Below are 21,850 nucleotides of genomic sequence, written 5' to 3'. Positions count from 1 at the left end.
GTTTCTTGTGTCAGTTGACTGGCTCACAGGGACACAGGCTTGGACTGACAAGGGCTTACAGAGGCTTTGGGCAGTTTGCTGGCTCACTCTGAGCCTGTATTTTGAAATTTGTAAAAAATGGAAATCATAATTCCTTGCACAAGTACCATTCCCTCCTTTAGAATTCCCATTATTTATGGAAAAGAGCTCGGAACCTTCTTTGTGAGCATTTCAACGCTCTTCTCCACCATGCCCTACCAAGACTCATTTCCCCCTCACTGACTGGATGCACTAGCTAGACACCATTCCCTTTCCAGCCCCCATCGCTTTGCAGCAGCTGTTCCCTTCCCGTGAAACACAGGCCTAGTCTTGTCTTTCGTCTGCTTGGTAAACTCTCATGCATCCCTGAGGGTCCAGCTCTGTAGTGTCCTCTTAGAGCCTTCCCTGACACCATTAGGAGTTGTGTTGCAATGCCTGGCACACCCTTTGGCTGTCACGCTGTTCAGGCCTTGGTGGGATTGTAGGCCTGTGTGTCTGTCTTCCCAGACTGTGAGCTCCTCATCTCTGTACGTAAGAGAGTGATGGTTTCCCTTTGTGTTGTTTTGGTGTTCTTCAGTTTATGAAGTACTTTCTCAGATCCATGATTTCACTTAAACTCAGCACCAAGGGGAAGGAGGCAGAGCCAGGATTAAAACCCCCCAGTAAGGGATGGCTAGGTGGCTCAGTGGCTGAATGTCTGCCTTTGGCTTAGGGTGTGATCCCAGGATCCAGGATCGAGTCCTACATTGGGCTCCCTGCAAGGAGCCTGCTTCTCTCTCTGCCTATGTCTCTACCTCTCTTTCTCTGTGTCTCTCATGAGTAAATAAATAAATCTTAAAAAAAAAAAAAAAAAGAAAGAAAGAAAGAAAACAACAACAACCCAGTTCATCCCCAGACAGGGCTTTTCTTTGGCTTCTGAGGCCTACAGTTCAGCAGGGGCTGGAATGGCAAAGCCAGGTTGGGTTGGGGAGGGTGGGCCCTGGGCTAGTAGAGGGTGCAAGGGCAGATGGAAGCCATGGGACATGGGGGGAGGGGGGATCTGATTCTAGATGTGTCCCTCTCTGTGGGGTCCTGGGCAGCCCTCATTTCTCCATCTTTCATCTTTAGCTCCATAAAATGGTGGTTGAAAGACCAGTGTGGAGGGGACAAAATAATCATGGGGTGAGGTGAGTGCCCTGGGAATGAAAGGCACTGAGGACCTTCACAGACACAGCAAATATGTGCCCTCAGATTGACTCAGATACTCTAGCTGTTCCCGTCTTTCTCACGACTCATCTGTTATTGTGAGGATCCCTACCCCCTGAGACAGAGTATCCAAAGACTCTTCATCAGAACTCAAAAATCTTCCCCATAAGAGCCCAGAGACCTTTCCCAAGGGGCCAAGAGAGATCCATGCCAGTTCAGGGCTTGAGGACCCAGTGCTAAAGGGCTTAGAGCTTCCTTTAGTAGATAGGTCTTTCTGATGGTGGTGCCCACATTCCCTGGAGAGGACTCCATGGACTTAATGTGGGGCTCATGCTTCATTTCATTCAAAAGCAGTGCCATTTGCACACTCAGGGGCAGAAAGAACCACAGTCCCGGTGTCTGCTCCAAGCTCTGGGTTGCCAGCAAGGCTGGGGAATCTGCATAGGGTTCCTAGGCTCCCTCAGTCTCCGCATGGGGCTGTCCCCAAGTCAAAAATATCTCTTGGGTCATTCTCATGTCCCTCCAGGAAGTTATTTTCCAGGAAAGTCCCTTGGGTGTCTGTCATCCCAGGGTTGGCCTGACTCAAGGCAAAGCTGGGAAAGACAGTGGTGATTTTTCCCCATGATTGTACTGTGTAGCTCAGAGCCCAGAGATGCGGTTCTGACGCTGGTTCTGACTTGCTGTGTGGACATGGGTGAGTCCTTCAAACCTCCTAAGTTTCAGTTTGCTTCTGAGTGGGGAGCCAGTAAGATCAAAGATACGGACATTCTTTGCTGTCGACATTTGAATGGTAGGAAAGATTACTGTGGGGCAGAGACTGTGAGGTGGTGGCCAGGGAGTCAGATCCCCCTTCTGGACAGATGTCCATGAACACTCTTCACTGGTGCTGCTTTGCAGAGGATGCTCCCCATCTCAAGTTTGAACTACAACATCACTCGCTTAGCAGTAATGCCTTTCCTGTCTGCCCAGAGAGGTTGACTTCCTGTTAGAAGGTTCTCCAGCTACCTATATTTTTCTAAAGAACCCAAACAATGATAACTAATTCATCATTGGCACGCTGACATGTTTAGTGCCTGTCCTCTCAGGCAGTGGGCTCCAGGCAGGAATCCTGTCTGACCTGTCCTCCAGAGGTCCACATGGGGCCTGTCCCATGAGGTCTTCATTGTTTCTGCAGGTTCTTGGGGTTCAGCTGCTCACTGGGCTGCTGGAGGAACCTGGGAAATAGAGGATGAGGCCCACAAGTATGAGGTGTCTGGGTGAATGGGCTGCTCTGTGGTCTTGCTCTGAGACTACAGGGTAGGGAGCGCTCCAGGAGGCAGGATGCTTTGGGATTGAGAGAAGAGAGATGGTGTGGGCAAGCTGAGATTCTAGAGGCATGGGGTTACCCTGAGATACCTGTGAGGCCTGCGAGTGGGCCCTGCTCTTTCTAGCCTGGGAGCCTTCAGATGTGTCTTGGCAACCGGGGCTCAACTCAGTGTCTGGCTGCCCCCGGCCTGCCCCTTCGGCTCCTCTCCTTGTACTGACACCCACTCCCCTCCTAGCATATGCCACCAAGTGGAGCGTGCTTCTTCCTCCCCAGATTCGGTCCTTTCTCCCAGCAGGTCTTTGCACACTGTCCCCTCAACAGCACTGCCCACTCCTCTCCCTGGAAAGTGTGAGACACATTCTGTTCCATGCTCTTTCTGTAGGGAAGCATTGCAGGCCACTACAAGCATAGTTGGTGGCACCCGCCTTGGGCCCCCATAGCCTATTGGGTCTCCTTCTCCCTCCACCACTCAGGATCTACCACACTGGGCCGTGATTGGTTTCCTGACCCCAACCTCAAACTGACTGGGAACCACCTGGGGGTAGGGATGGGCTCAGCTCCCCACTGTGGCCGCAGGGCACAGCACAGGGACTGGCACCAGGGAGAGATCCTAGGTAACCTAGGGCCTCAGTCTCTTGGCAGGAGACATTACTTCACAGGATCCACAGAATCAGAGGCAGGATGTGGTAAGAAAATCAAGGGCAAGGGCAGTCTTATATATTTGCCCTCTGGGAAACTGAGGCGCATGCAGGGGTAGGGATTTGCCCAATGTCCCACAGTATATCCATGACTGAGGTCCCCAAACCCAGGGTCCCGATGCTTGTCTCCTGCTCTGGGCTGTAGCAGCCTTGCGTAGTGTCCCAGCATCGAGCCAGGGTGCCTGGAGGCCCCAGGGGTCCAGGCCCTGCAGCTGCTCACTCTGCACTGGCTCAGCCCTTCTGGCCGGGCTGTCAGCCAACTGCAGCACGAGGCGGCTCTGTCTGGCTGTCCCTGCCAAAGGTCACTGTCAGCAATTTGGGGAGGTGGCCAGGCCACTTCCCTCTGGGTGGCTGGGACACACACAGCAAAGCCTGGACACTGGACTCTGGGCTCTTCCAGCCAGACAGTATCCTCCCTGTTAAAACAGAGCTAACATTCTGACATGCACAGAGCAGAGCCCTGTAATATGCACTCAACAAACATTCAAGCATGGCATCATTATCATTACTGGGATAACAAGGAGAATCTAGGAGGCACAGTGACTAAAAAGCACATACCCTGCAGTGTGCCAGCAAGGGTGTGCATCCAGGCTCCCCCCACCTACAAAGTTAAGCAAGCTTCTCTATGTCTCGTTTTTTCAATATTTAAAATAGGACTGTGGGAGAATTTAATCAGTTAATATGTAAAAGTAATTAAAGAGCCAACACTGAGAAAGCTATCAAGTGGCCCAAATTCCTGGACTAATAGAGCATCTTCCTCCCTGGACTCTCTATGCCCTCTCTCAATGGACCAAGACAGCTATTCTGTTTGAGAAGCTCCAATAATGGGCTCTAAGATGTGTGTCCAAACTCCTCTGCGCGAGGGTCAAGTCTGCTCCTCCTTTGAGGCCCCCTCCCCCCACCCCAGCTGCCTCTGTGGCCTCATCTCACAGGCCCCCTTCCAGTCCTCCCACACTCCAGCTGTATCAAACACTTGCTGTCCCTGGAGCATGCTGCGCTTTTTCATGCTGCCTTGTACAAGCTAGAGTATTTCCTGCTTTTGCCGCCCAGAAAGTCCTGCTTTTGCCGCCCAGAAAGTCCCTGCTTGACTCTCAAGGCCTGGTTGGGATGGTGACTCTGAAGGCCTTCCCCACTGCGCCCAGTTGAAGTAGCTGCTCTGTCCTGTGTTCCCCCCATATCACTCCACACCACAATCACCTGTTAACATGGGAGTTTCTCCCTGGACTGTCCTGTGCCTCTTGTGTTTTGTGCCTGGCTCAGCACCAGCAGGCCGGAGCAGAAGCTCAACATTTGCGGAAGTGGATGACTTCCAAGCATCAATCGAGATGCAAGTTTGGGTCAGTTCCTATGCTAGGCATGGGGTGGGGGGTGGAGGGGTCAGGAGGAACAGAGGTTCTTTGGCAGTGAAGGAGCCCCAGTCATTTGGGGAGGTAGGACAAGTCTGTATGTTTATAAATAGAAAAGTGTCAGGTGGCTTGAGTCAGGTGTGGGCACAATCACACTTCCAGGAGATGAACTGAGGGTTACCAGGTGGGTGTGGAGAGGTAGGAGACCCAGGGAGGAGAAACAGGGAGGAGAAACTCCAACAGTGGAGTTGGTTTTAGGGACCTGGAAGTGGTTCTGTTTTGCCAGAGCATAAACTATAAAGGGGGAATGGAGTTTGACAGGACTTTGTGTGGCCTGCTAGTGAGTTTAGACTTTGCCCTTCGGGCGATATCCCTCCCCTGCCCTATTCTAGGAACTCTTGGCCTGGGGAGGGATTTCTAGGGCATTTTTTGTTTTTCACAGGAGCCTTGAGTACTCAGGCAGGAGCCTAGGAGGGAAAGGCAACCCGATTTATAAAGCATGTTTATTTGACACTAAAACTGTCTCCCCAGTGGCTGCCTGGCAAACTCGCACTCCTCCTTCAAGCTGTGGTTCAGATGTCCCGTTCTCTGAGCTTTCTCCAACTTGCCTGGGCAGTTTAAGATGTACAGCAAGATGGTTTGATTTACATAGATTGTGGGCAAGAGTACATTTTTTGAATTGATAAATGTGATAAGTATTACTGTGTCTACTTTGCAGAGGAGAAAACTAGGCTCATCACATGAGAGGGGGCAGATGCAGGACTGAGCCCTGGTTCTGGGAGTCCATCTGGTGGGGAAGGAAGGTACGGCTTTGAATGGCTAAGGTTGGAACTTGGCACACTTTCAAAGGAACCACATCTCAGTTCTGATCCCCATTGCCCTGCCACTGACATTGCCCTGCCCTGCCACTGGCACTCTCATGACTGAGAGAGAAGGAAAGAGAAATACATGGAGCATCTGCTGTGTGAAGACCTAGCTAGCATGGGACACTTTCACATACAGAAGTCTATTTAACTCTGAAAAAGGCATCACCATCCTCAATGTACAAGAGAGGAAGCTGAAGGGCACAGGAGGGAAGTGGCTTGTCCCCTGTCTCCCAGTCAGGGGAGAAGCAGGGCCAGGATCTGAACTCCAGGCTCAGTGCCTCTATACCTGGGGGAATCACTGAGGGGCTCGTATGAACGAGAGTAGGGGCCCAGTGGGGACTCTCAAAAGGAGAAGAGTGGATAATCTTGGGTGGAACAGGGGGCCCACTCCTAGGATTACACACCTCCACCCAAGCCCAAGGACCTTGCAGTCTGGGCACGTGCCCAGTGCTGTCACTCCTGCTGCTCTCCTGGTCTCCTGGGAATATGTGAAGGGCTGTGTTGTTGCCACTGAGACCTGTGGCTCCGGCTTGGGGTCTGCAGCTTCCCTACACCTAAGCCAGCCTGAAGCAAAAGCAAGGGAGGCACAGAGCCCAGGTTTGGTGGCCTCGGACCCGAGGAGCAGGAGCGGGGGGAGTCAGACCTAGAAGGGAGTCATAGGGTGTTAGACCTAAAAGGGAGTCATAGGGTGCTAGCCCTAGCTAGCACCCCATGGGAGGGGGACTCTGGCCTGCAAGGTCACAGTGACTTCCTTTTTGTCTCCCTGAAGAGGTGTGTGGACTGGGGTATAGAAGAGGATAGGACCCCAAAGGTTTGGAGCTGGGTGGAGCTGGCATTTCGATGCCTCACAGGTTACGACTCTGATAACAAAACCCCTCAATTCCTATAGGGCCACCATGTGCCAGGTTCTGTGCTGAGAGCTCTATCGGGCCTCATTTATTTCTCACAATGGCCCTTAGAGATAGGCATGCTACAGCCCCACCACATGGATGAGGAAATGAAGCTTAGAGTTTGAGTGACTTGCCCAGGGCCAACAGCTAGGGCACAGAGAAGCTGGGATTTGAGCTCAATCTGGCTCCAGAGTGAATAGTTTTCTTCTAGCCTTGTCATTCTGGAGCCCAGACTCCCGGGTTCTAGGATCAATTGCATTCTTGGGCAAGTCCCAATCTCTCTGCGCCTCAGTTTCTCCTCCTATAAAGTCAGAGGATTGGGGTGCCTGAATAGCTCAGTTGGTTAAGTGTCTGCCTTCGGCTCAGGTCATGATCTCAGGGTCCTGGGATCAAGCCCCATGTCGGGCTCCCTGCTCAGTGGAGAGTCTGCTTCTCCCTCTGCCCCTCCCCTCACTTGTGTTCGTTCTCTCAAATAAATAAACAAAACCTTAAAAAAAGCGAGAGGATTAGACCAGGTTAATCTCTGAGGGCCCTAACATCCTGCCTATCTGTCCCTCCAGCCCTTAGAAGAGGTCACCATAGCAACTGTAAAGGGAAGTTCACCGTGTCAAGCCCTAAGATACAAAGATGAGGTGCAGTTTTTGTGAGGACCTTACAGAAGTCTAGCAGGAAGACAGACACACAGTTCCATACTGTTAGGTGTTATAATGTGTTATGAGGCTCAGGCCTTGCTTGAACTGGGCCATGAAGAGGTAGGGTTTGGACAGGTGGGTGGAGAAAGAATTCTACATAGAGACTGGAAGCTGGCTTCCATTTTTCACAACCTCTGATGATGTCTGAGATCAGGCCACTCCAGTAGTGCACAGACTTTCTCGGTGACTGTGGCCCTCTTCACTCACTAGCATCGTGGCTTACTGTGACACCTCTGGGTTTGTCTGTAAAATGGACATGATAAGGATATTGACCTTGTAGGTCACTGTAAGGATTCATTGAGATGATGGACATGGAGTGTTTGGCATGATGGCTGGCACATGGGAAATGCTCAACACATCATCATGGGACGCCCTTCCCTTCTCTCCACCTACCCCCTACCCCCACTGCCTTAGTCTCCCTCCTCCTCTGTGAAACCACCCTTCTGACTGCTGCAGTCCTCACTCATTGCCTCCTCCTCCTAATTCCTGTGACCCTTGTCTGTGCTGTACAATTCGGTGTATTAGGTTGAGTTGGATTCCTGTTGGTTACCTCCCCAGGATCTAGACTACTCTCCCTTCTTCAGAGTCTCAATTCCCATTGGGAATTTACATGGCTTTAGGGAAGCTGACTCTACTCCCTCTTACCCCCCATTCTAAGGGTAAGACACATGCTCTGAGCTAAGCCACTGAACCTCCTCTGTCCCTAAGGGTTAATCCATAGGTGGGTAGGTGACCTTAATCAGTCCACAGTGAATCTCAGGACTTGCTGGGAATTCTAGGACACACATTCTATTTTCTCAGTGGCTCCAGACGGTGTGGAGTACAAGTGTGAGGTCTGGAACTGCTGCAGCCATTCTGAGGTCATGAGAGAAGCCAGCCTGAGGATGCTGCAGAGGGTGCAGAGCTAGGAGACTAGCAGAGAAATGGAGTTCTGATCAAACCATGCCTGACTGACAGGCTCCACTAGATTTTTCAGTTGCATGAGCCAACAAATTTCCTTTCTTGTTAAGTCAATTTTCTACTATTTGCAACTAAAATCATCCTGATTCAAATACTACCTAGTTAACAGTGTTGTTTACCAAGAGATCTACTTACTCATTTATATTGATTAGGCCTTTGCTCTACACCAAGCACTATGCTAGGTGAACGGGACTGATCTGGTTCCATCCTAAAGAGTTTACAGTCTGATGGAAAGAATCAGGGATTAAAATGCCTGCCTTGGGGGCTGGCTCTGATGTATATAACCTGCTCAGCATCCACCCCCCCCTCCTTAAGTAGGAGAACCCTGACTTTTCTTTGGACACCATCAAAAGGCCTGGTCAACTGACCACAGCGACTCATTCAGTGATGGGTGTGAGAATCAGCCGTGAGACTGCAAGCTTTAAAAGCAGGTCCTGTACTTCTGCTGGGGCTTACCAAACTGGGGAAGCATAAGACTGGGATTTCCTCAAACTGAAAGAGTGTTAGGACTAGTTAATCTCTGGGAGTTGGTAGCGATGAACTCCTCTGACTTCACTCCTTCATTCAACCAGATGTTGGTGTTTCTTCCCATGCCCAACCCTGTGGTGTAAGATAGGAAAGGAGGGATGAAGCAGATGTGGCCCTTCCTTCTGAGCTCCATCTAAAAAGAAGGACAAATGAATAGGTAATCCACAACACGACACAGCTGTACTAGGAGTAGTCAGTTTAGTTTGAAGGCATTCATTGTTGTTAATTCTGTGACATGTTACACATAGGAAAAATTAGAAGACTTAAAAAAGATTTAAAAATAAAAGTTTGGGATCCCTGGGTGGTGCAGCGGTTTGGCGCCTGCCTTTGGCCCAGGGCGCGATCCTGGAGACCCGGGATCGAATCCCACATCGGGTTCCCAGTGCATGGAGCCTGCTTCTTCCTCTGCCTGTGTCTCTGCCTCTCTCTCTCTCTCTCTCTGTGACTATCATAAATAAATAAAAAAATTAAAAATAAAAGTCTCCTGGGGTACCTGGCTAGCTCAGTCAGTGGAGAGTGCAGTTCTTGATCTCGGGGTTGTGAGTTCCAGCCCCACGCTGGGGGTAGAGAGGACTTAAAATAAATAAACTTTAAAAAAAAAAGAAAAAAAAAGAAAATCTCCTCAGTTCTACTACATGGTTCCAACCATGATCACAGTTAATATTTTTGTCTATAACCTTCCAGATGCTTTTCTATGTACATACATTTTTTTTTTTTTTAAGATTTTACTTATTCATGAGAGACCCAGAGAAAAAGGCAGAGACATAGGTAGAAGGAGAAGTAGGCTCCCTGCAGAGCTTGATGCAGGACTTGATCCCAGACCCTGGGATCATGCCTGAGCCAAAGGCAGACACTCAACCACTGAGCCACCCAGGTGCCCCTCTATGTACGTACACTTTACAAAAAACTAACTAGGGCACCTGGGTGGCTCAGTCAGTTAAGTCTATGCCTTCAGCTCAGGTCATGACCTGGGGTCCTGGGATCGAGCCCCATGTCAGGTTCCCTGCTCTGCGGGAAGCCTTCTTCTCCCTCCTTCTGCCCGCTACTTTCCCTGCTGTGTGTTCGATCTCTAATAAATAAATAAAATCTTAACAACAAAAAAGAACCACGACTAAATGCAATGTGGCATATTGAGTTGGATCCTGGAACAGAAGAAAGCGCCCTAGTGGGAGAACTGGTAAAAAACACCAAATAAAGTCAGAGTAATGTCCCAATGTTCATCTTAGTTTTGGTAAATACCATGATTATGTTAACAGCAGAGGAAGCTGGGTGACGTGTATGCAGAAATGTCTGTGTGCTATCTTTGGAACTTTCCTGTAAACTTAAAATTATTCCAAAATAAAAAGTTTACTTCAAAAAAAAAAATGAACTCATTCTCTATTGTTTTGTAATCTGTGTTTATTCACTAAATAGTTTATCTTGAAATTCTTGTCTTAAAATGATGTTTCATGATCACATACGATTCCATGAATGAATCATCATAGACTATCTCCCCTTTGTTGGAAATTTAGGTTGTTTCCAATTCTTACTGTTATAAAAAATGCTGCACATACTTAGTCATTTCCTAAGGGTACACTAACAAAGTAGAATCCCTGAGCCAGAGCTGCCAGCTAGGAAGCACACTGAGCATCCGGACTGTCAATGTCCTCAAGCCCCTGATGTACGTGAACTTGAATCCTGACAGGCACACCAAGATAGAAGCACTGCTCTCATTCCTTGATTATGGGGCAATTTTCAGAGGTTTTTGAAGGATGAGCCAATAAATTGACTAATGCAGCAACTGCCTGATGTCATGTCCAACTCAAGCGCACACGAATCTAGCCCATCCCATCATGCTTTTCTGGGCTTCCTTCCATTCTGGCCTTCAGGAGGGCAGTTCCTGCAGGCAATCACCGTAGTAGTCTGTGGAGTAAGAGCAGGTACTGCCAGCCCAAGGTGCGATTTCAACAGCAGCTCTCGTTTCCATCTTCAACCACAGAATGTCCTCCTCTCGACGACCTTTGGGCATTGTGGGGGCCATGTCCATCATGACCTGACAAGCCGCTACATCAGGATAGCCTGCTTCCTGCCAGCCTGGAGTAATATCAGCAACCGTATGGAGGAAACTTGGATTTCCACCCTCCCCACCCCCACCCAGAGGCACATTTGGCCACTCAGGAGACACTCCAGTGAAGAACAACCTGTTCTGGTTTGGGGCAGTATTCCTGGGGGGATGGAGGTGGCACTGGGGATCAGGGATAAAAATACACAGTCTGAAGCACCTGGTAGCCATGGCAGGGTCCTTCTTTTCCTTGGTAAAGAGCCATAAAGAAAGAGCCTTTCTTCCGAAAGGCAAAAAGCATCACTTATTGGGCTATTTTTCAATTTGTGTGGACCATGCCTCTCATAGATGGGTGCTATGATCCTCCTTTTATAGATGAGTTCGTTGAAGCTTGGAGGTTGGGCAGCTTCCCAAGGGGCACAGTGAGTTATGTCAGTGTCTAGATCTAACCACAGGTCATCTCTGTCACCAGAGAACCCATGCCCACATCACCAGGCACACGATGGAACACAAAGCTGATGATAAAACCGAAGAGACTTCCTTCTTTTCGGTCTCACCACAGCAAAGGGGCACCCAACTCAAGGTCAAAGCACTGAAGCCGTTTGTTTGGGAGAGGTGGGAAACGTGGCTTAAAGTGGTCATCAGCTCTATGTACACATCCTCAATCTCTGGCTTTTCTGGGTTGAGTGGAAAAACTTCCTTTCTGTTGTCCTTATGCTTCATTTGTAAAACACGGTTTCCAAGCAAATGTAGCTGTCCCAAGCACCCTAGGGGCAGTACGTCCTCCTGGAATGCCGCCCAGTATGGTTGGAGCCACCCCAGGCCCACCTCATCTTCCTCCTTCCCCCAATTATCTTTGCAGCCTCCCCTCCCCTACCATGTAAGCAGCCTTTTCTTTACTCACTTCTTTCCCAGAATAGACTCAAAGCAGTTTGGAAAGACTTGAGACATGTCCAAGCACATTAACGCTAAACAAAACCACTGAGATTGGGTGAGGTGGGTGAGAGTTTTATTAAGAAACCCCTGACGGAGGAAAGCATCCCGTCGAAAACAAGGGGTCTCCTCACCACCAGAGCAGAAAGAAAAACAGCAGAAAATGAAGCATTTCTTACCTAGTTGAAGAATGCAGACCAACTCAACAGGAAGCAAAATGATCTCCTAAGCTCTAAGCTTAGAGAATTCTGTCCCCAGAGTCTTTCTCTAAGGGATCCCCTGCAATGTAATGATTTGCTCCATGGCAATTTTACCCTAAGAGTGTAGATCTGTTCAGCCTGAGGGTTTCCTGCACAGGACCTGGTCTTGCCCCTGCCATCTGACACCTTGTCTTCCCACTCACCCCTACTCTCTGCTGGGGGCTCCTCATCTCAACTGGGCACCTGAAAGGGGTCTTCTGTGAGAGAAGCTCATCATCACATTGCCCTGTGTGACTCTGAACACAGAACTGCCATGTTCCAGAGATGTCAGCAGGACAGTAGTCCCTTGGGATCATGAATCATGCAATGCCATTAGCTGTGTGGGACTGCGGTCCAAATGGAATGGCTGCAAAGTGAAGCCAGTATAGACACCCTCCTGTTGCCACCCTTTCCAGAACATACTGGTGGGGAAAACAGACACCTCTCTCCCTTAATAACTTGCTCCTCTGGTCTTCTGGAACAGGAGTGGTTCCTAGGGTTTTGGGAATCCAGTACATTGGAGCTTCAGCAATCACAGCAGGGAAGCAAAGGGAAGAGGAAAGAGAAAACGGTCTTACCTGAAGCAGTGCTCCCCACTCAGGTCTGTCACCATGCCAGCCAAGCCTCGACTTTTTTCTCCTTTTTTCTTCTGATCCATGGCTCGTCGACTCCTCTGTCTCATGAGTGCCTCGAGTCTTTCCCCTCTCCCAGCAAAGTGTCAACACAATGGTGCAGCAGTGAGAGGCTGGGGTGTGGAGCCACAGCTAGGCTCACTCTCTGCTTCTGCCGTTCCTAGATGTATAGACCTCAAAGTGCACACGCATCACATTGAGGTAAGAACAGCATTCACTCCCACAGGCTTACTGAGAATAAGTGAGAGAGTACATGCAGAACCTAGTAGACAGTAGGCATTAAATATATGTTAAATTAGCAGTTATTAGGAAAATATGAAAATACGGTATTCTGCATACAATTCTAGAGGCCCATGGACTTATGGGGAATCCTTAGGTTAAGAGCCTTTGGCCTGGTCCTTGAGAGTCAGCAAGATAACAGCTGTCGCCAATGCTTACGTTTTCTCTCTGAACGCCATTAGCACTTCCTGGGCGGCTACAGTGTGCCGGGAATCTGGGTCACCGGTGCTAGCAGCACACCTGAGGGGTAGGTGTCCCTTCTGTTCTGATGAGGAGATAGTTCTCCCGAGGTCTCACGACGGAGGAGGTGCAGCAGAAATCTGTCTTCTGACTCACTGAGCTGTCCTCCTAAGAAACACCGATGCTGAGGCTCCCGAAGGACCAAGGTTGCTCTTCATTCCCTTTTGTCTGCAATGCTCTGTGCCCACAAGACAGCCTGAGACCCATTCCCTGGGTCCTCAGGCTGGCAGTGAGCGGCCACGAACAAGAAGGCATCAGAGGGGTCTGTCTCGCTGTAGAGCTGTTGCTAAATCACTTCAGCAACAAGGTCAAGGGGACAGACTCTGGCATCAGAGACTGCTTTCTGACTCGGCCTCTTCTGTGTGACCTCGCTGCTCCAGGTCTTGACTGCCTCATCTATACAACAGGAGAGGGACAGCCCTGACTGCCCAGATGCCCCATGAGGGCTGGACCAGGTTGTGGCCACGAAGCCCGAGCACAGTACCTGGCCTGGTGTCGATGCTCCAGGCACAGGCGCGGTTCCAATTGTAGCTTCCAGATGAGGAGACCAAGTTGAAAGACGTGGACAAGAGGCGGCAATCCTGGTCTTCTCTCAGGCCATTCTTCTCAACCATACCATGTAGCGGCCTCCTGGGCTCAGTCCACTAATCTTTCCCCCAGTTTGTTGCATGATGATCAAGGAAGGTAAGAATATTTTCATGGGGCATTTAAATGGCTCAGGGAACAAAAAGATCAGAGCAAGTCAATCGTATCGGCCCTGAAATGACTGTAGAGGTGGGGTTGTGGGGAAGCAGAGGGAGAAGCTGGCTCAAGAAGAGGGATTTAATAAGCCCATGACCACTCTGGATCTCTCCAGAAAAAGAAAGCCCAAAGGATGGCAGTGCTTCCAGTCCAGCTTCCTCTGGTTTCTGGAACAGCAGTCATTTCTCAGAAACTGCACTGGCAGAGGTAGCCTTTCTGAAAAGCCTCAGAGCTTCAGCTTGGCACTTTCACTGAGCAAGAAATGGATTTGCAAAGAAGCAACCAGGAGTGTTAAAGAGACAGCTGAAGAGACAGCCAAAAATCTGGCTAGTGATGAGAAGCACTGGCTTTCTAGGCTGTGGACAGCTGTCCACTCAACAATTATCCAGCCTGGCATGAAGCAGATATTTTTATATATATTCGGATCCAACTAACATTTATCAAGTGTCTGTTTTGTGCCAGGAGCCAAGCACAAAGCTTCTTTTTATAAACTTCATTTAATGCCAACAAGTCTGAGAAGGTGGCATCACACTCCTCTTTTTTCAGACAAGGAAACAGAAGCAGCGTAAATGATTGGCCAGAATTCGTTGCACATCCTCCGCTCCAAGCACAGCGTTGTCTCCACTAAGCGGAGCTGCCTTGTCCTCGGGTGCAAGAAAAGCCTGCCTGCATCTGAGCTGGGGCTCAAGAGGGTGCGGCTCATCTTATGAGCACACATGGGACCACCCTGTTCTGTAACTTCTAGTGACAAGAGGGGCTTCCAAGCCAGATTAATTCAATGCCATTTTTTTTTTCTAGCCCAGATCCCCTAAAAAAAAATGCCACAACAGGGGATACAAATTTTTAACATACTTTATTGATTTAGGGGCCAAACAAGGCAGCATTTGGTCGGTTAAGAAAGGCACCTCATTGAAAATAATACATCACAGTGCTGACGAGTGATCCCACTCACAGGATTTGAGGATGGAAAGGACAATCTTTGGATGATGTTGCTTAGGACACTTGCTCTTATTAACAAGGGTCCCTTCCCACATCGTGGATGGAAGATGGCAAGAGCGCAGGGATGCTGAGTGGCTGCTGAGAACTGACCCATGAGAACAGGTGGACCAGTACATAATGGTGCATCATTAAGGAGGGAAACCAGCCCCACTTTCCCCACAACTCGAGGAAACTCGATTAGCTGAGCCACTGCCTCCATGAATACGCCCCTCCCCCTCCAATTTCTTTCCAATGTGGAGACAATCTTTTGATCTCATGGTGCAGGGAACTAGGGCCAGGAGTTGAACTCTCCCTGTTCCAAGCTTTAAGAAGGTCAGGACAACAGTTTGATTTCCTGCATTTTTAGGCTGGCAATCCATGAGGCTCTGAGATAAAAACTGAGGTCTTAGGGCATTTGGCTTTAAAAAATATTGTCACCAATCCACAGTAAATGAAACTTGGATCCTTTAGAAACAATACTACACCTCCTTATTTCTATTTACAGCCTCTAATCAGTTTTTTTTTTTAATTAATTTCCCCCTTCCTCTGTACTTTTTCAGACTCCTCTATTATGTATAAAAGAGATGGCCTCACTACCACATTGCTGTTCTTTGTTACTCCTTTTGGATCCTCACCACTCCTCCCTCTCCATCCTCACCGTGACCACCCCTCCTCTCTGCCCAGCACCTAAGAGCAGGGATCACGCCGCGGGGTGATGAGCAGTGGTGCGGTCTCGCCTGGCCTTCTGTTACTAGGCTGAAATAGAGAGGAAACAAGAGAGAACAAAACGGGTTTTTTAAAAACCAAGTAAATATCAGGGAAGGCTGGCATGCACGCCCCAGCAACCAAATGCATCAGACACTGGACATTGCTCCGTCAGGACAAAGAGCTCTCATGCCTGCCTGAGGTTAAGGCTCTGTAATCAAACGAAGCAAAAATCTAAATCCTAACCACTCCCCAGAGGGCATATGCATCCCACATGATCTAGTTTTACCAGCAGCCTGAATAGGCACATGTGAATGTATATGGATGGGTGACAAATATTTGAGCAAGGATCATGCACATACAAGTAGCAAACATTCAAGGACTGCAACTTTGAGGCTGAATGCCTCCAACTGTCCCTAGTGAAAGGGGAGGTGACTCTAGGATCTGTGAAGCCACCTTCACCCAGAGAAGGGTTCCAGACCTCTGCAGACACAGCTCATAGTTTTGGTTTCGCTCCTCTTCCTTGAAGTCATGTGCTTCCCAGAAATGCCCCACACCAGACTGGGTTTCCGTTCAGAATGGGTGGAGTTAGTTTACAGGCAGGGAAACAAGGCAGAGCAGAGCTAGCAGACACTCACATGAACCAGGCCAAAAGGAAGAAAAATGGCCACATACCCATGCCTAGCTTCCAGGTAGACAGGGGACAAACCCTCTGATAGTTCCACAGATAGCAGGAGACTCAGGTCAGACGGGGACTGGGACTTTAGAGTCCATTGCAGCAAGTCAGCAGATTATGCTGGGGCAGGCAGTATTATTTACTGGGCCTGCCACTGTTTTTTCCAGAGGCCACCGTTTTGCGGCCTCTCCCAACAGTCTTATTAATTCATCTGTTTGCCACAAATCAAACAGCACAGCATGGACCTCAGGAAATGCTTAATAGCTGGGAAGCTGAAGTTAGGAATAAAAGTTGGTTACTGTCATAGGTGATCTTATTTTTGGGTCATCTTTTCTTGGGAAGTCTGTGGCTACCACCATAAGTAAGGGGTAAAGGACTGGATCTGGAGGGGAGAGAGTCTAGTTTAAAAGAGACACATCCGATTGGGGTTTCATATCCCAGAGAAACTGGGTTTGAGTAAACTCTAATGAAAATGAGGCTAAAAACAGATCACCTCCAAATCACTGTTTTGTTCATACTTGGAAACTGAGGCAAACATTAAAAATGAAAACAAACAAACCTACCCTGGTCTCTTTGGGAAGTGGACTGGCTGCTCTCAGATGACCAGCCTGGATGTTCAGAAGACAGTCTGAATTCAAAAGGACCGTCTACTTGGGTTTAATTCTTTGGTAACAATTTAGTTTTTAAACACAGGTCCCAAAAGATCCCTACTTTACAGCACTGTGATGCAGATCACAAAAAATACTACAACTAGCCTGGATCTTTCTATGGTGATACCCACTCCCAGTCATTTCTGAAATTTGTAACATAAACGCCTTTTTCTTTCCACTTAGGGAAAAGATTAATGATTCCCATCCACACACTGACTCATGTGGCTTTTCACTGTGGGGTAGAAAACAAGTGGAATTCCCTACCACAGCCTGCTGTCAGGAACTTTGGCCCTGCTTGACTTTATATGATCCTGGACTTCTACTCAGCTGCTGGTGTTGGAATAAATACCATGAGGTTTTAGAACTGCAGTACCCAGCAGATACCTGAATTAGGTTATCTTGGCAAAAATAAATAAATAAAATTAAAGAATACGGCTAAAGAAGTATAGCAGTATAGCTGGTATAGCAACCTTGCTTGTACCTTAGAAAGAAGGAAGACCATACATGTACTTAAATCAACACACACACATACACACAGAGATGAGATGAGAGTTGCACACACACTGAAGATACATCAAGCAAGTGCTTTTTTAATTGGTACATCAGATGATATTCTTGCTGGCCTGAGGAAGCTTCCCTCCCCCCGCTCTGCAAATCCCACCCACTCCCTCAACAGGCACAGGAAGAAAGAAATTCCTTTTTGGACCCAACATTAGATAAACATAACCAAGTCTTTACATGTGGCTTTGGAGAAGGCTGCTAGGATGCTGGCAAACACGACGTCGGGGGTCTGGGTGGCGTCAATGACAGAGTGGATCCCTCGTTTCCTGTAGTAGTCCACCAGTGGGGTGGTCTGAGTGTGGTAGGCCTCCAGGCGGATTTTTAAGGCCTTCTCATTATCATCTGACCGTCGGACCAAGGGCTCCCCAGTGATCTGAGAACAGGAAGAGGGCAGTTAAAGCCTGGGACTGTTAGCAAGGTTTCCTTATCTGATGCCAGATGCAGATTTGCAATGCTGTCTGCTCCCAAAGTCCATGAGAAGGAAAGACAGACTATCTGGATCCCTTCCACTAAAGAACTATAAAGAACTTTGCTACTCCTGTGAAGCTGGTCCCAAGAACAGACCAACCAGTCCAGGGAAGCCGGGGAGCCTGAGGGAGCAAGCGTGAGGAAGGGGGTCTGTGGGAGGAAGATGGGCAAAGCTCTTCTCTCACAGCTTCTGCTCAGGCTGTTCGGTTTCCAAGATGAACACTTCTAGCATCAGAAGCAAGAAAGACAGAGGCCCAGGAGATCAGGAGAATACATCAAAATCAGAGATGGATTTGCCATTGTAACCTTAGTCACCAAAGTATTTGGTGTTTTCACTAGGGTGTTGGCCATCAGCGTTCTGAAAGTGGCAAGTAAAGTGAGAAAGAAGTCTGAATGGCAGCATTCCCAAACGTGGGAAATGTGACTAAGCCAACGCGAGGACTTTGAAACCTGTATGACTTGACAAGCTTGTCTTAAGTGACACAGGCAAACCCGGGAAATTCCTACTATTGCCTGCATGTTCTAAAACAGATGAACTAGGGCAGCCCAGGTGGCTCAGCGGTTTAGCGCCACCTTCAGCACCTTCAGCCCAGGGCATGATTCTGGAGACCTGGGATTGAGTCCCACGTCAGGCTCCCTGCATGGAGCCTGCTTCTCCCTCTGCCTGTGTCTGCCTCTCTTTCTCTTTCTCTCTCTCTCTCTCTCTCGTGAATAAATAAAAATCTTAAAAAAAAAATAAATAAAAGACGAAATAGACTAGTTATGGCAAATGTTACAGTGAACATGTCCAAGACCCTCCCTTATACATCTGCACGCAATTGAAGACTGTCCTAAGAACTTGGCAACATTAATCTAGCCCAAGGAGTCTGAATCTGTGGGACATGGCAGAGTCACTAGAGAGGGGACATTCTTCTGAAGCAGGACCAGTCAACACAGTTCTCTTCATCCCTGTCCTCTCAGCTTGGCTCTGCTTCTGGGCTTCCAAGCAGCCTTCTCCTGAGATTAGTCAACCATTTAAGTCACCATGATGCCACAGAGGGGCTGCTCTGGATGAAAGACAGGTACAAACTGGGCACTGTGAAGTAGCTGGTGCCGGTGCCTACCTCAAAGAAAAACAAGAAACCACCTAGAGAGGCGCTTTCTAGACAGCTGAGCCACAGCCCAGGTGATTAACTAGGACGTGATATTTCTCATGATTAAGTTAATTATGGTGGCAGGAATAAAGGGAAGATGGAAAGAACAAAGAACAAAAGGGAAGAAAGGAAAAAGGGGAAGGAAAGAAAAGGAAACCTCAAGTCCTGGGTTTACATACATCATCTTTCATGGGTTCCTTTGGAGGGTTGAACTCCTCATGGTAGGAACGGCCACTCAGAGGGTGAATCAGCCTGAAAGACAGCAAATAAACAAGAGTCAGGTTGCCTGAAAGTATCCCTGCACCTCAGAGGTCTCCAAGTTGACAAGCAGTGACAGGGGAGCTGGACGTGAGGACTTCCACCCAGCACAGAACCCAACTATAGGTGTCTTTTGCTTGAGAAAATAACTGGGCTTCCAAAAGGGCTTATACCAGAGGGAGTACGTTTTCTATTTTGACCCAATGTGATAATGAGTGTCTGGCTGCCGAAGCTCGCATAAGTACCTAATTCAAGAACTCAGTGCTGGCCTCACACAGCCATTCATTCTATTCACCCACTCACTCAACAAACGTTTACTAAGTGCTTAGTCTGATTCAGGCCTTGTGCTGGATCCGGGGGCTACACAGCAATAAGTCAAGATCCCTGATCACAAGCAGTGCTTACTCTAGTGGGAGAGACAAACGTGGAAAACTAAAACAAATGTGATCATCCTTTAATAGAGATTTGTGCAACATGTTATGGGGGACAGAGGGCAGAGAAACTAACCCTATTTTCTATCCTAGATTGGTTACAAAACCCAGAGAGGTGCAACAGAAAAATATGTCCTGCAGATGCAAATGCTACCAGACAGGGCAGCACTTCTCTGCAATCACACAGATAAAAGGCCACCCAAGCATCGGAGAGCAAAGCAATATGAACACTGGCACCAGGAGAAATGACTTACTCAACAAGTCATGAAGTGCCCAAGAATTAAGCATTTAGCTGGTGCTGAAAATGTAGCTAGGTACCACGTAGTGCTATACCCCCTTGGGCTGCAAACCTGAGTTCCTGACCAGGAGTGGCTATACCATGGAAGCCCAGAAACCTAAGAAGGGAAGACAGCAGGCCAAATACTGCTCAGCAGCCAGAGTCTGTCTGGTTTCCAAATCTGTGCCAACCCAGGCTTTTTTATTTAACTAATGTCTGCTTTCCTCGTGAAGGTCTGTTAAACTGGGGCTTCCCAACATTTTTCACCTCTTGGTATGTGTGGAAATATTTATGCAGTACTTGTGCACTTGCCCTGCTGGAATAACCCAGGCTTACCCAGCTGCTCTGGTGGCTCAGGGGATCAGTATCTCAGCACATCAGTTGGGAAAGTCCAGGTCAGACTACCAAAGCCTGGGCAGGGGTGCCTGGGTCGCTCAGTCAGTTGAGCATCTGGCTCTTGGTTTCAGCTCAGGTCATGATCTCATGATCGTGAGATCAAGCCCCTTATTGGACTCCATGCTCGGTGCAGAGTCTGTTTGAGATTCTCTCTTTCTCTCCCTCTGTTCTCTCTCTCTCAACAGCACACTTTTGAGGGGCCAAGTGGTCCCTTTATAGCATTGGTGGGAGCAAGGTGATGGCTGAGTAAAATAAGCTATACCGAGTGGCCTGTGCCTGTTACATGACAGGTTAGGATCTCTTTTATTTGAGTTGCTGGAGAGGTTCCTCTGGTGCCTCCATTGGGGAATGGCACCCACCAGGAGACTCAGGGAGAGGCTGTTAGGCTCAGCTACACCTTTCCCTTTGTGAAGGGCTGCGAGCATGAGACATGGACCATGATTCTTCACCTTCTGGAGAGCACAAGGCACACAGCAGCCAGGCTGCAGCAGACATGACTCTTTCCTTTCCACATCCCTCTATCTCTTGCTTACTGATTCCCTCAGCCCTCCAGTCACATACAATGTACTGCTTCTTCCCCACTCACAGACTCCGTTTTAAGAGGAATGCAAAGCTCATTCCCTAGAAAGGAAATTAAAGAAAGTCCAAGATCCAAGTTTTCAAAGTGGAATTGGTCTCAGTACCAACCAAAATAGCTGTAAGAGACACTAAGCCTGACCTAGCAGTGGAGGTAGTGATGTAGAGGCATCAAGCCTGGGATTCTAGAGCCACTGCCATTGTTTTGAGTATGACACTCAGATGCCTGTTTTCTCATCCACAAAGTGGGGATGGCTTGAGACATTAGGACAGTCAAATGGTAGGATAATTAGGATATCAGAGAGCCAAAACTGAAAAAGTTAAAACCAACAACCGCCAACCATACATATTCAAGACATAAAGTAATGACTCATAATATCGTCAGAAATGAGATCAGAGCTAATCAAAAAGATATTTACAGTGGGGTTTTATCATGTCAGATTTAAGTACAATCCATATTAAACCAACTATTCCTGCCTCTTTTTCTTCCAACCATTAGTCTAGTGGACTAGGAGACAAAAAGTGGGCTCTTGGTGCTAGTACTATCACTGATCCATAGAGTGAACCTGAAAAAAACAGCTTCACCAGTTTGATGTGCCCTGTTTTCTCCTCTGCAAGGGAGGAGGGTCACACTACACCACTCACTCTCACACCCAGAGACTGAGTCTTCTGCATCCTCTACAACAATCCTGTGGTTTGCTCTTCAGAATCTTTCTGTTCCCCACCAGCCAATCCCAGTTAAAAGCCTCCACAGCTCCACATGGGGATCACAATCAGGCTCCTAGATGGGTTCTTGTCTGTTTCTCCTTTCCCCTAATTTAGCCTGTATGCCAGGGCCAAATAATGTTCTTAGAATGTTGTTTCTGCCATTAACACTTCATGGCTTACGAACATCCCAGAACTCCTGACACGTCTACCCTCTTTACCTTGGCAAACTTCCCCCAGCCAAGCTCCCATCTGACCGTCTACCACCCAGTCCCCCAGAACACTCCTCTGACTCTGGACATTCTGCCACCAGCCCCAGCTAGAGGCCTTCTCCCAGCCTATACTCACTGCCAACTCTAACCCCTTGCTGGAGAGCCTCCCTGAAATCCTCTCCATCCAGGAAGGCCATGTTTGACATTATACCTCTCCTAGGCAGCCTTCC

At 48.5% G+C, this 21,850-nt stretch overlaps 1 protein-coding gene across 3 annotated transcripts in view; it reads right to left on the bottom strand.

The window, feature by feature from the left end:
* Nucleotides 1-14,428: 14,428 nt before the first annotated feature.
* The window catches only part of AK2 (adenylate kinase 2), a 29,081-nt gene continuing 21,659 nt past the window's right edge, over nt 14,429-21,850 (bottom strand). For 2 of the 3 annotated variants that reach the window (XM_038531171.1, XM_038531169.1), the window contains exons 5-6: nt 18,945-19,017; nt 17,168-17,537 (exon numbers count right to left, since the gene is read on the bottom strand). In XM_038531171.1, coding sequence (XP_038387099.1) covers nt 17,316-17,537; nt 18,945-19,017 — 295 coding nt within the window. In that variant the 3' untranslated portion in view covers nt 17,168-17,315. Of the gene's footprint in view, nt 15,329-17,167; nt 17,538-18,944; nt 19,018-21,850 lie in introns of those variants that run through there. The other variant, XM_038531170.1, reaches the window with a different exon arrangement.

Source organism: Canis lupus, chromosome 2 (assembly GCF_011100685.1).
Source record: "Canis lupus familiaris isolate Mischka breed German Shepherd chromosome 2, alternate assembly UU_Cfam_GSD_1.0, whole genome shotgun sequence".
NCBI classification, from domain to species: domain Eukaryota; kingdom Metazoa; phylum Chordata; class Mammalia; order Carnivora; family Canidae; genus Canis; species Canis lupus.
Note: the sequence above shows the minus strand (reverse complement) of the source record. Positions and strands in the feature narration are given on the sequence as shown.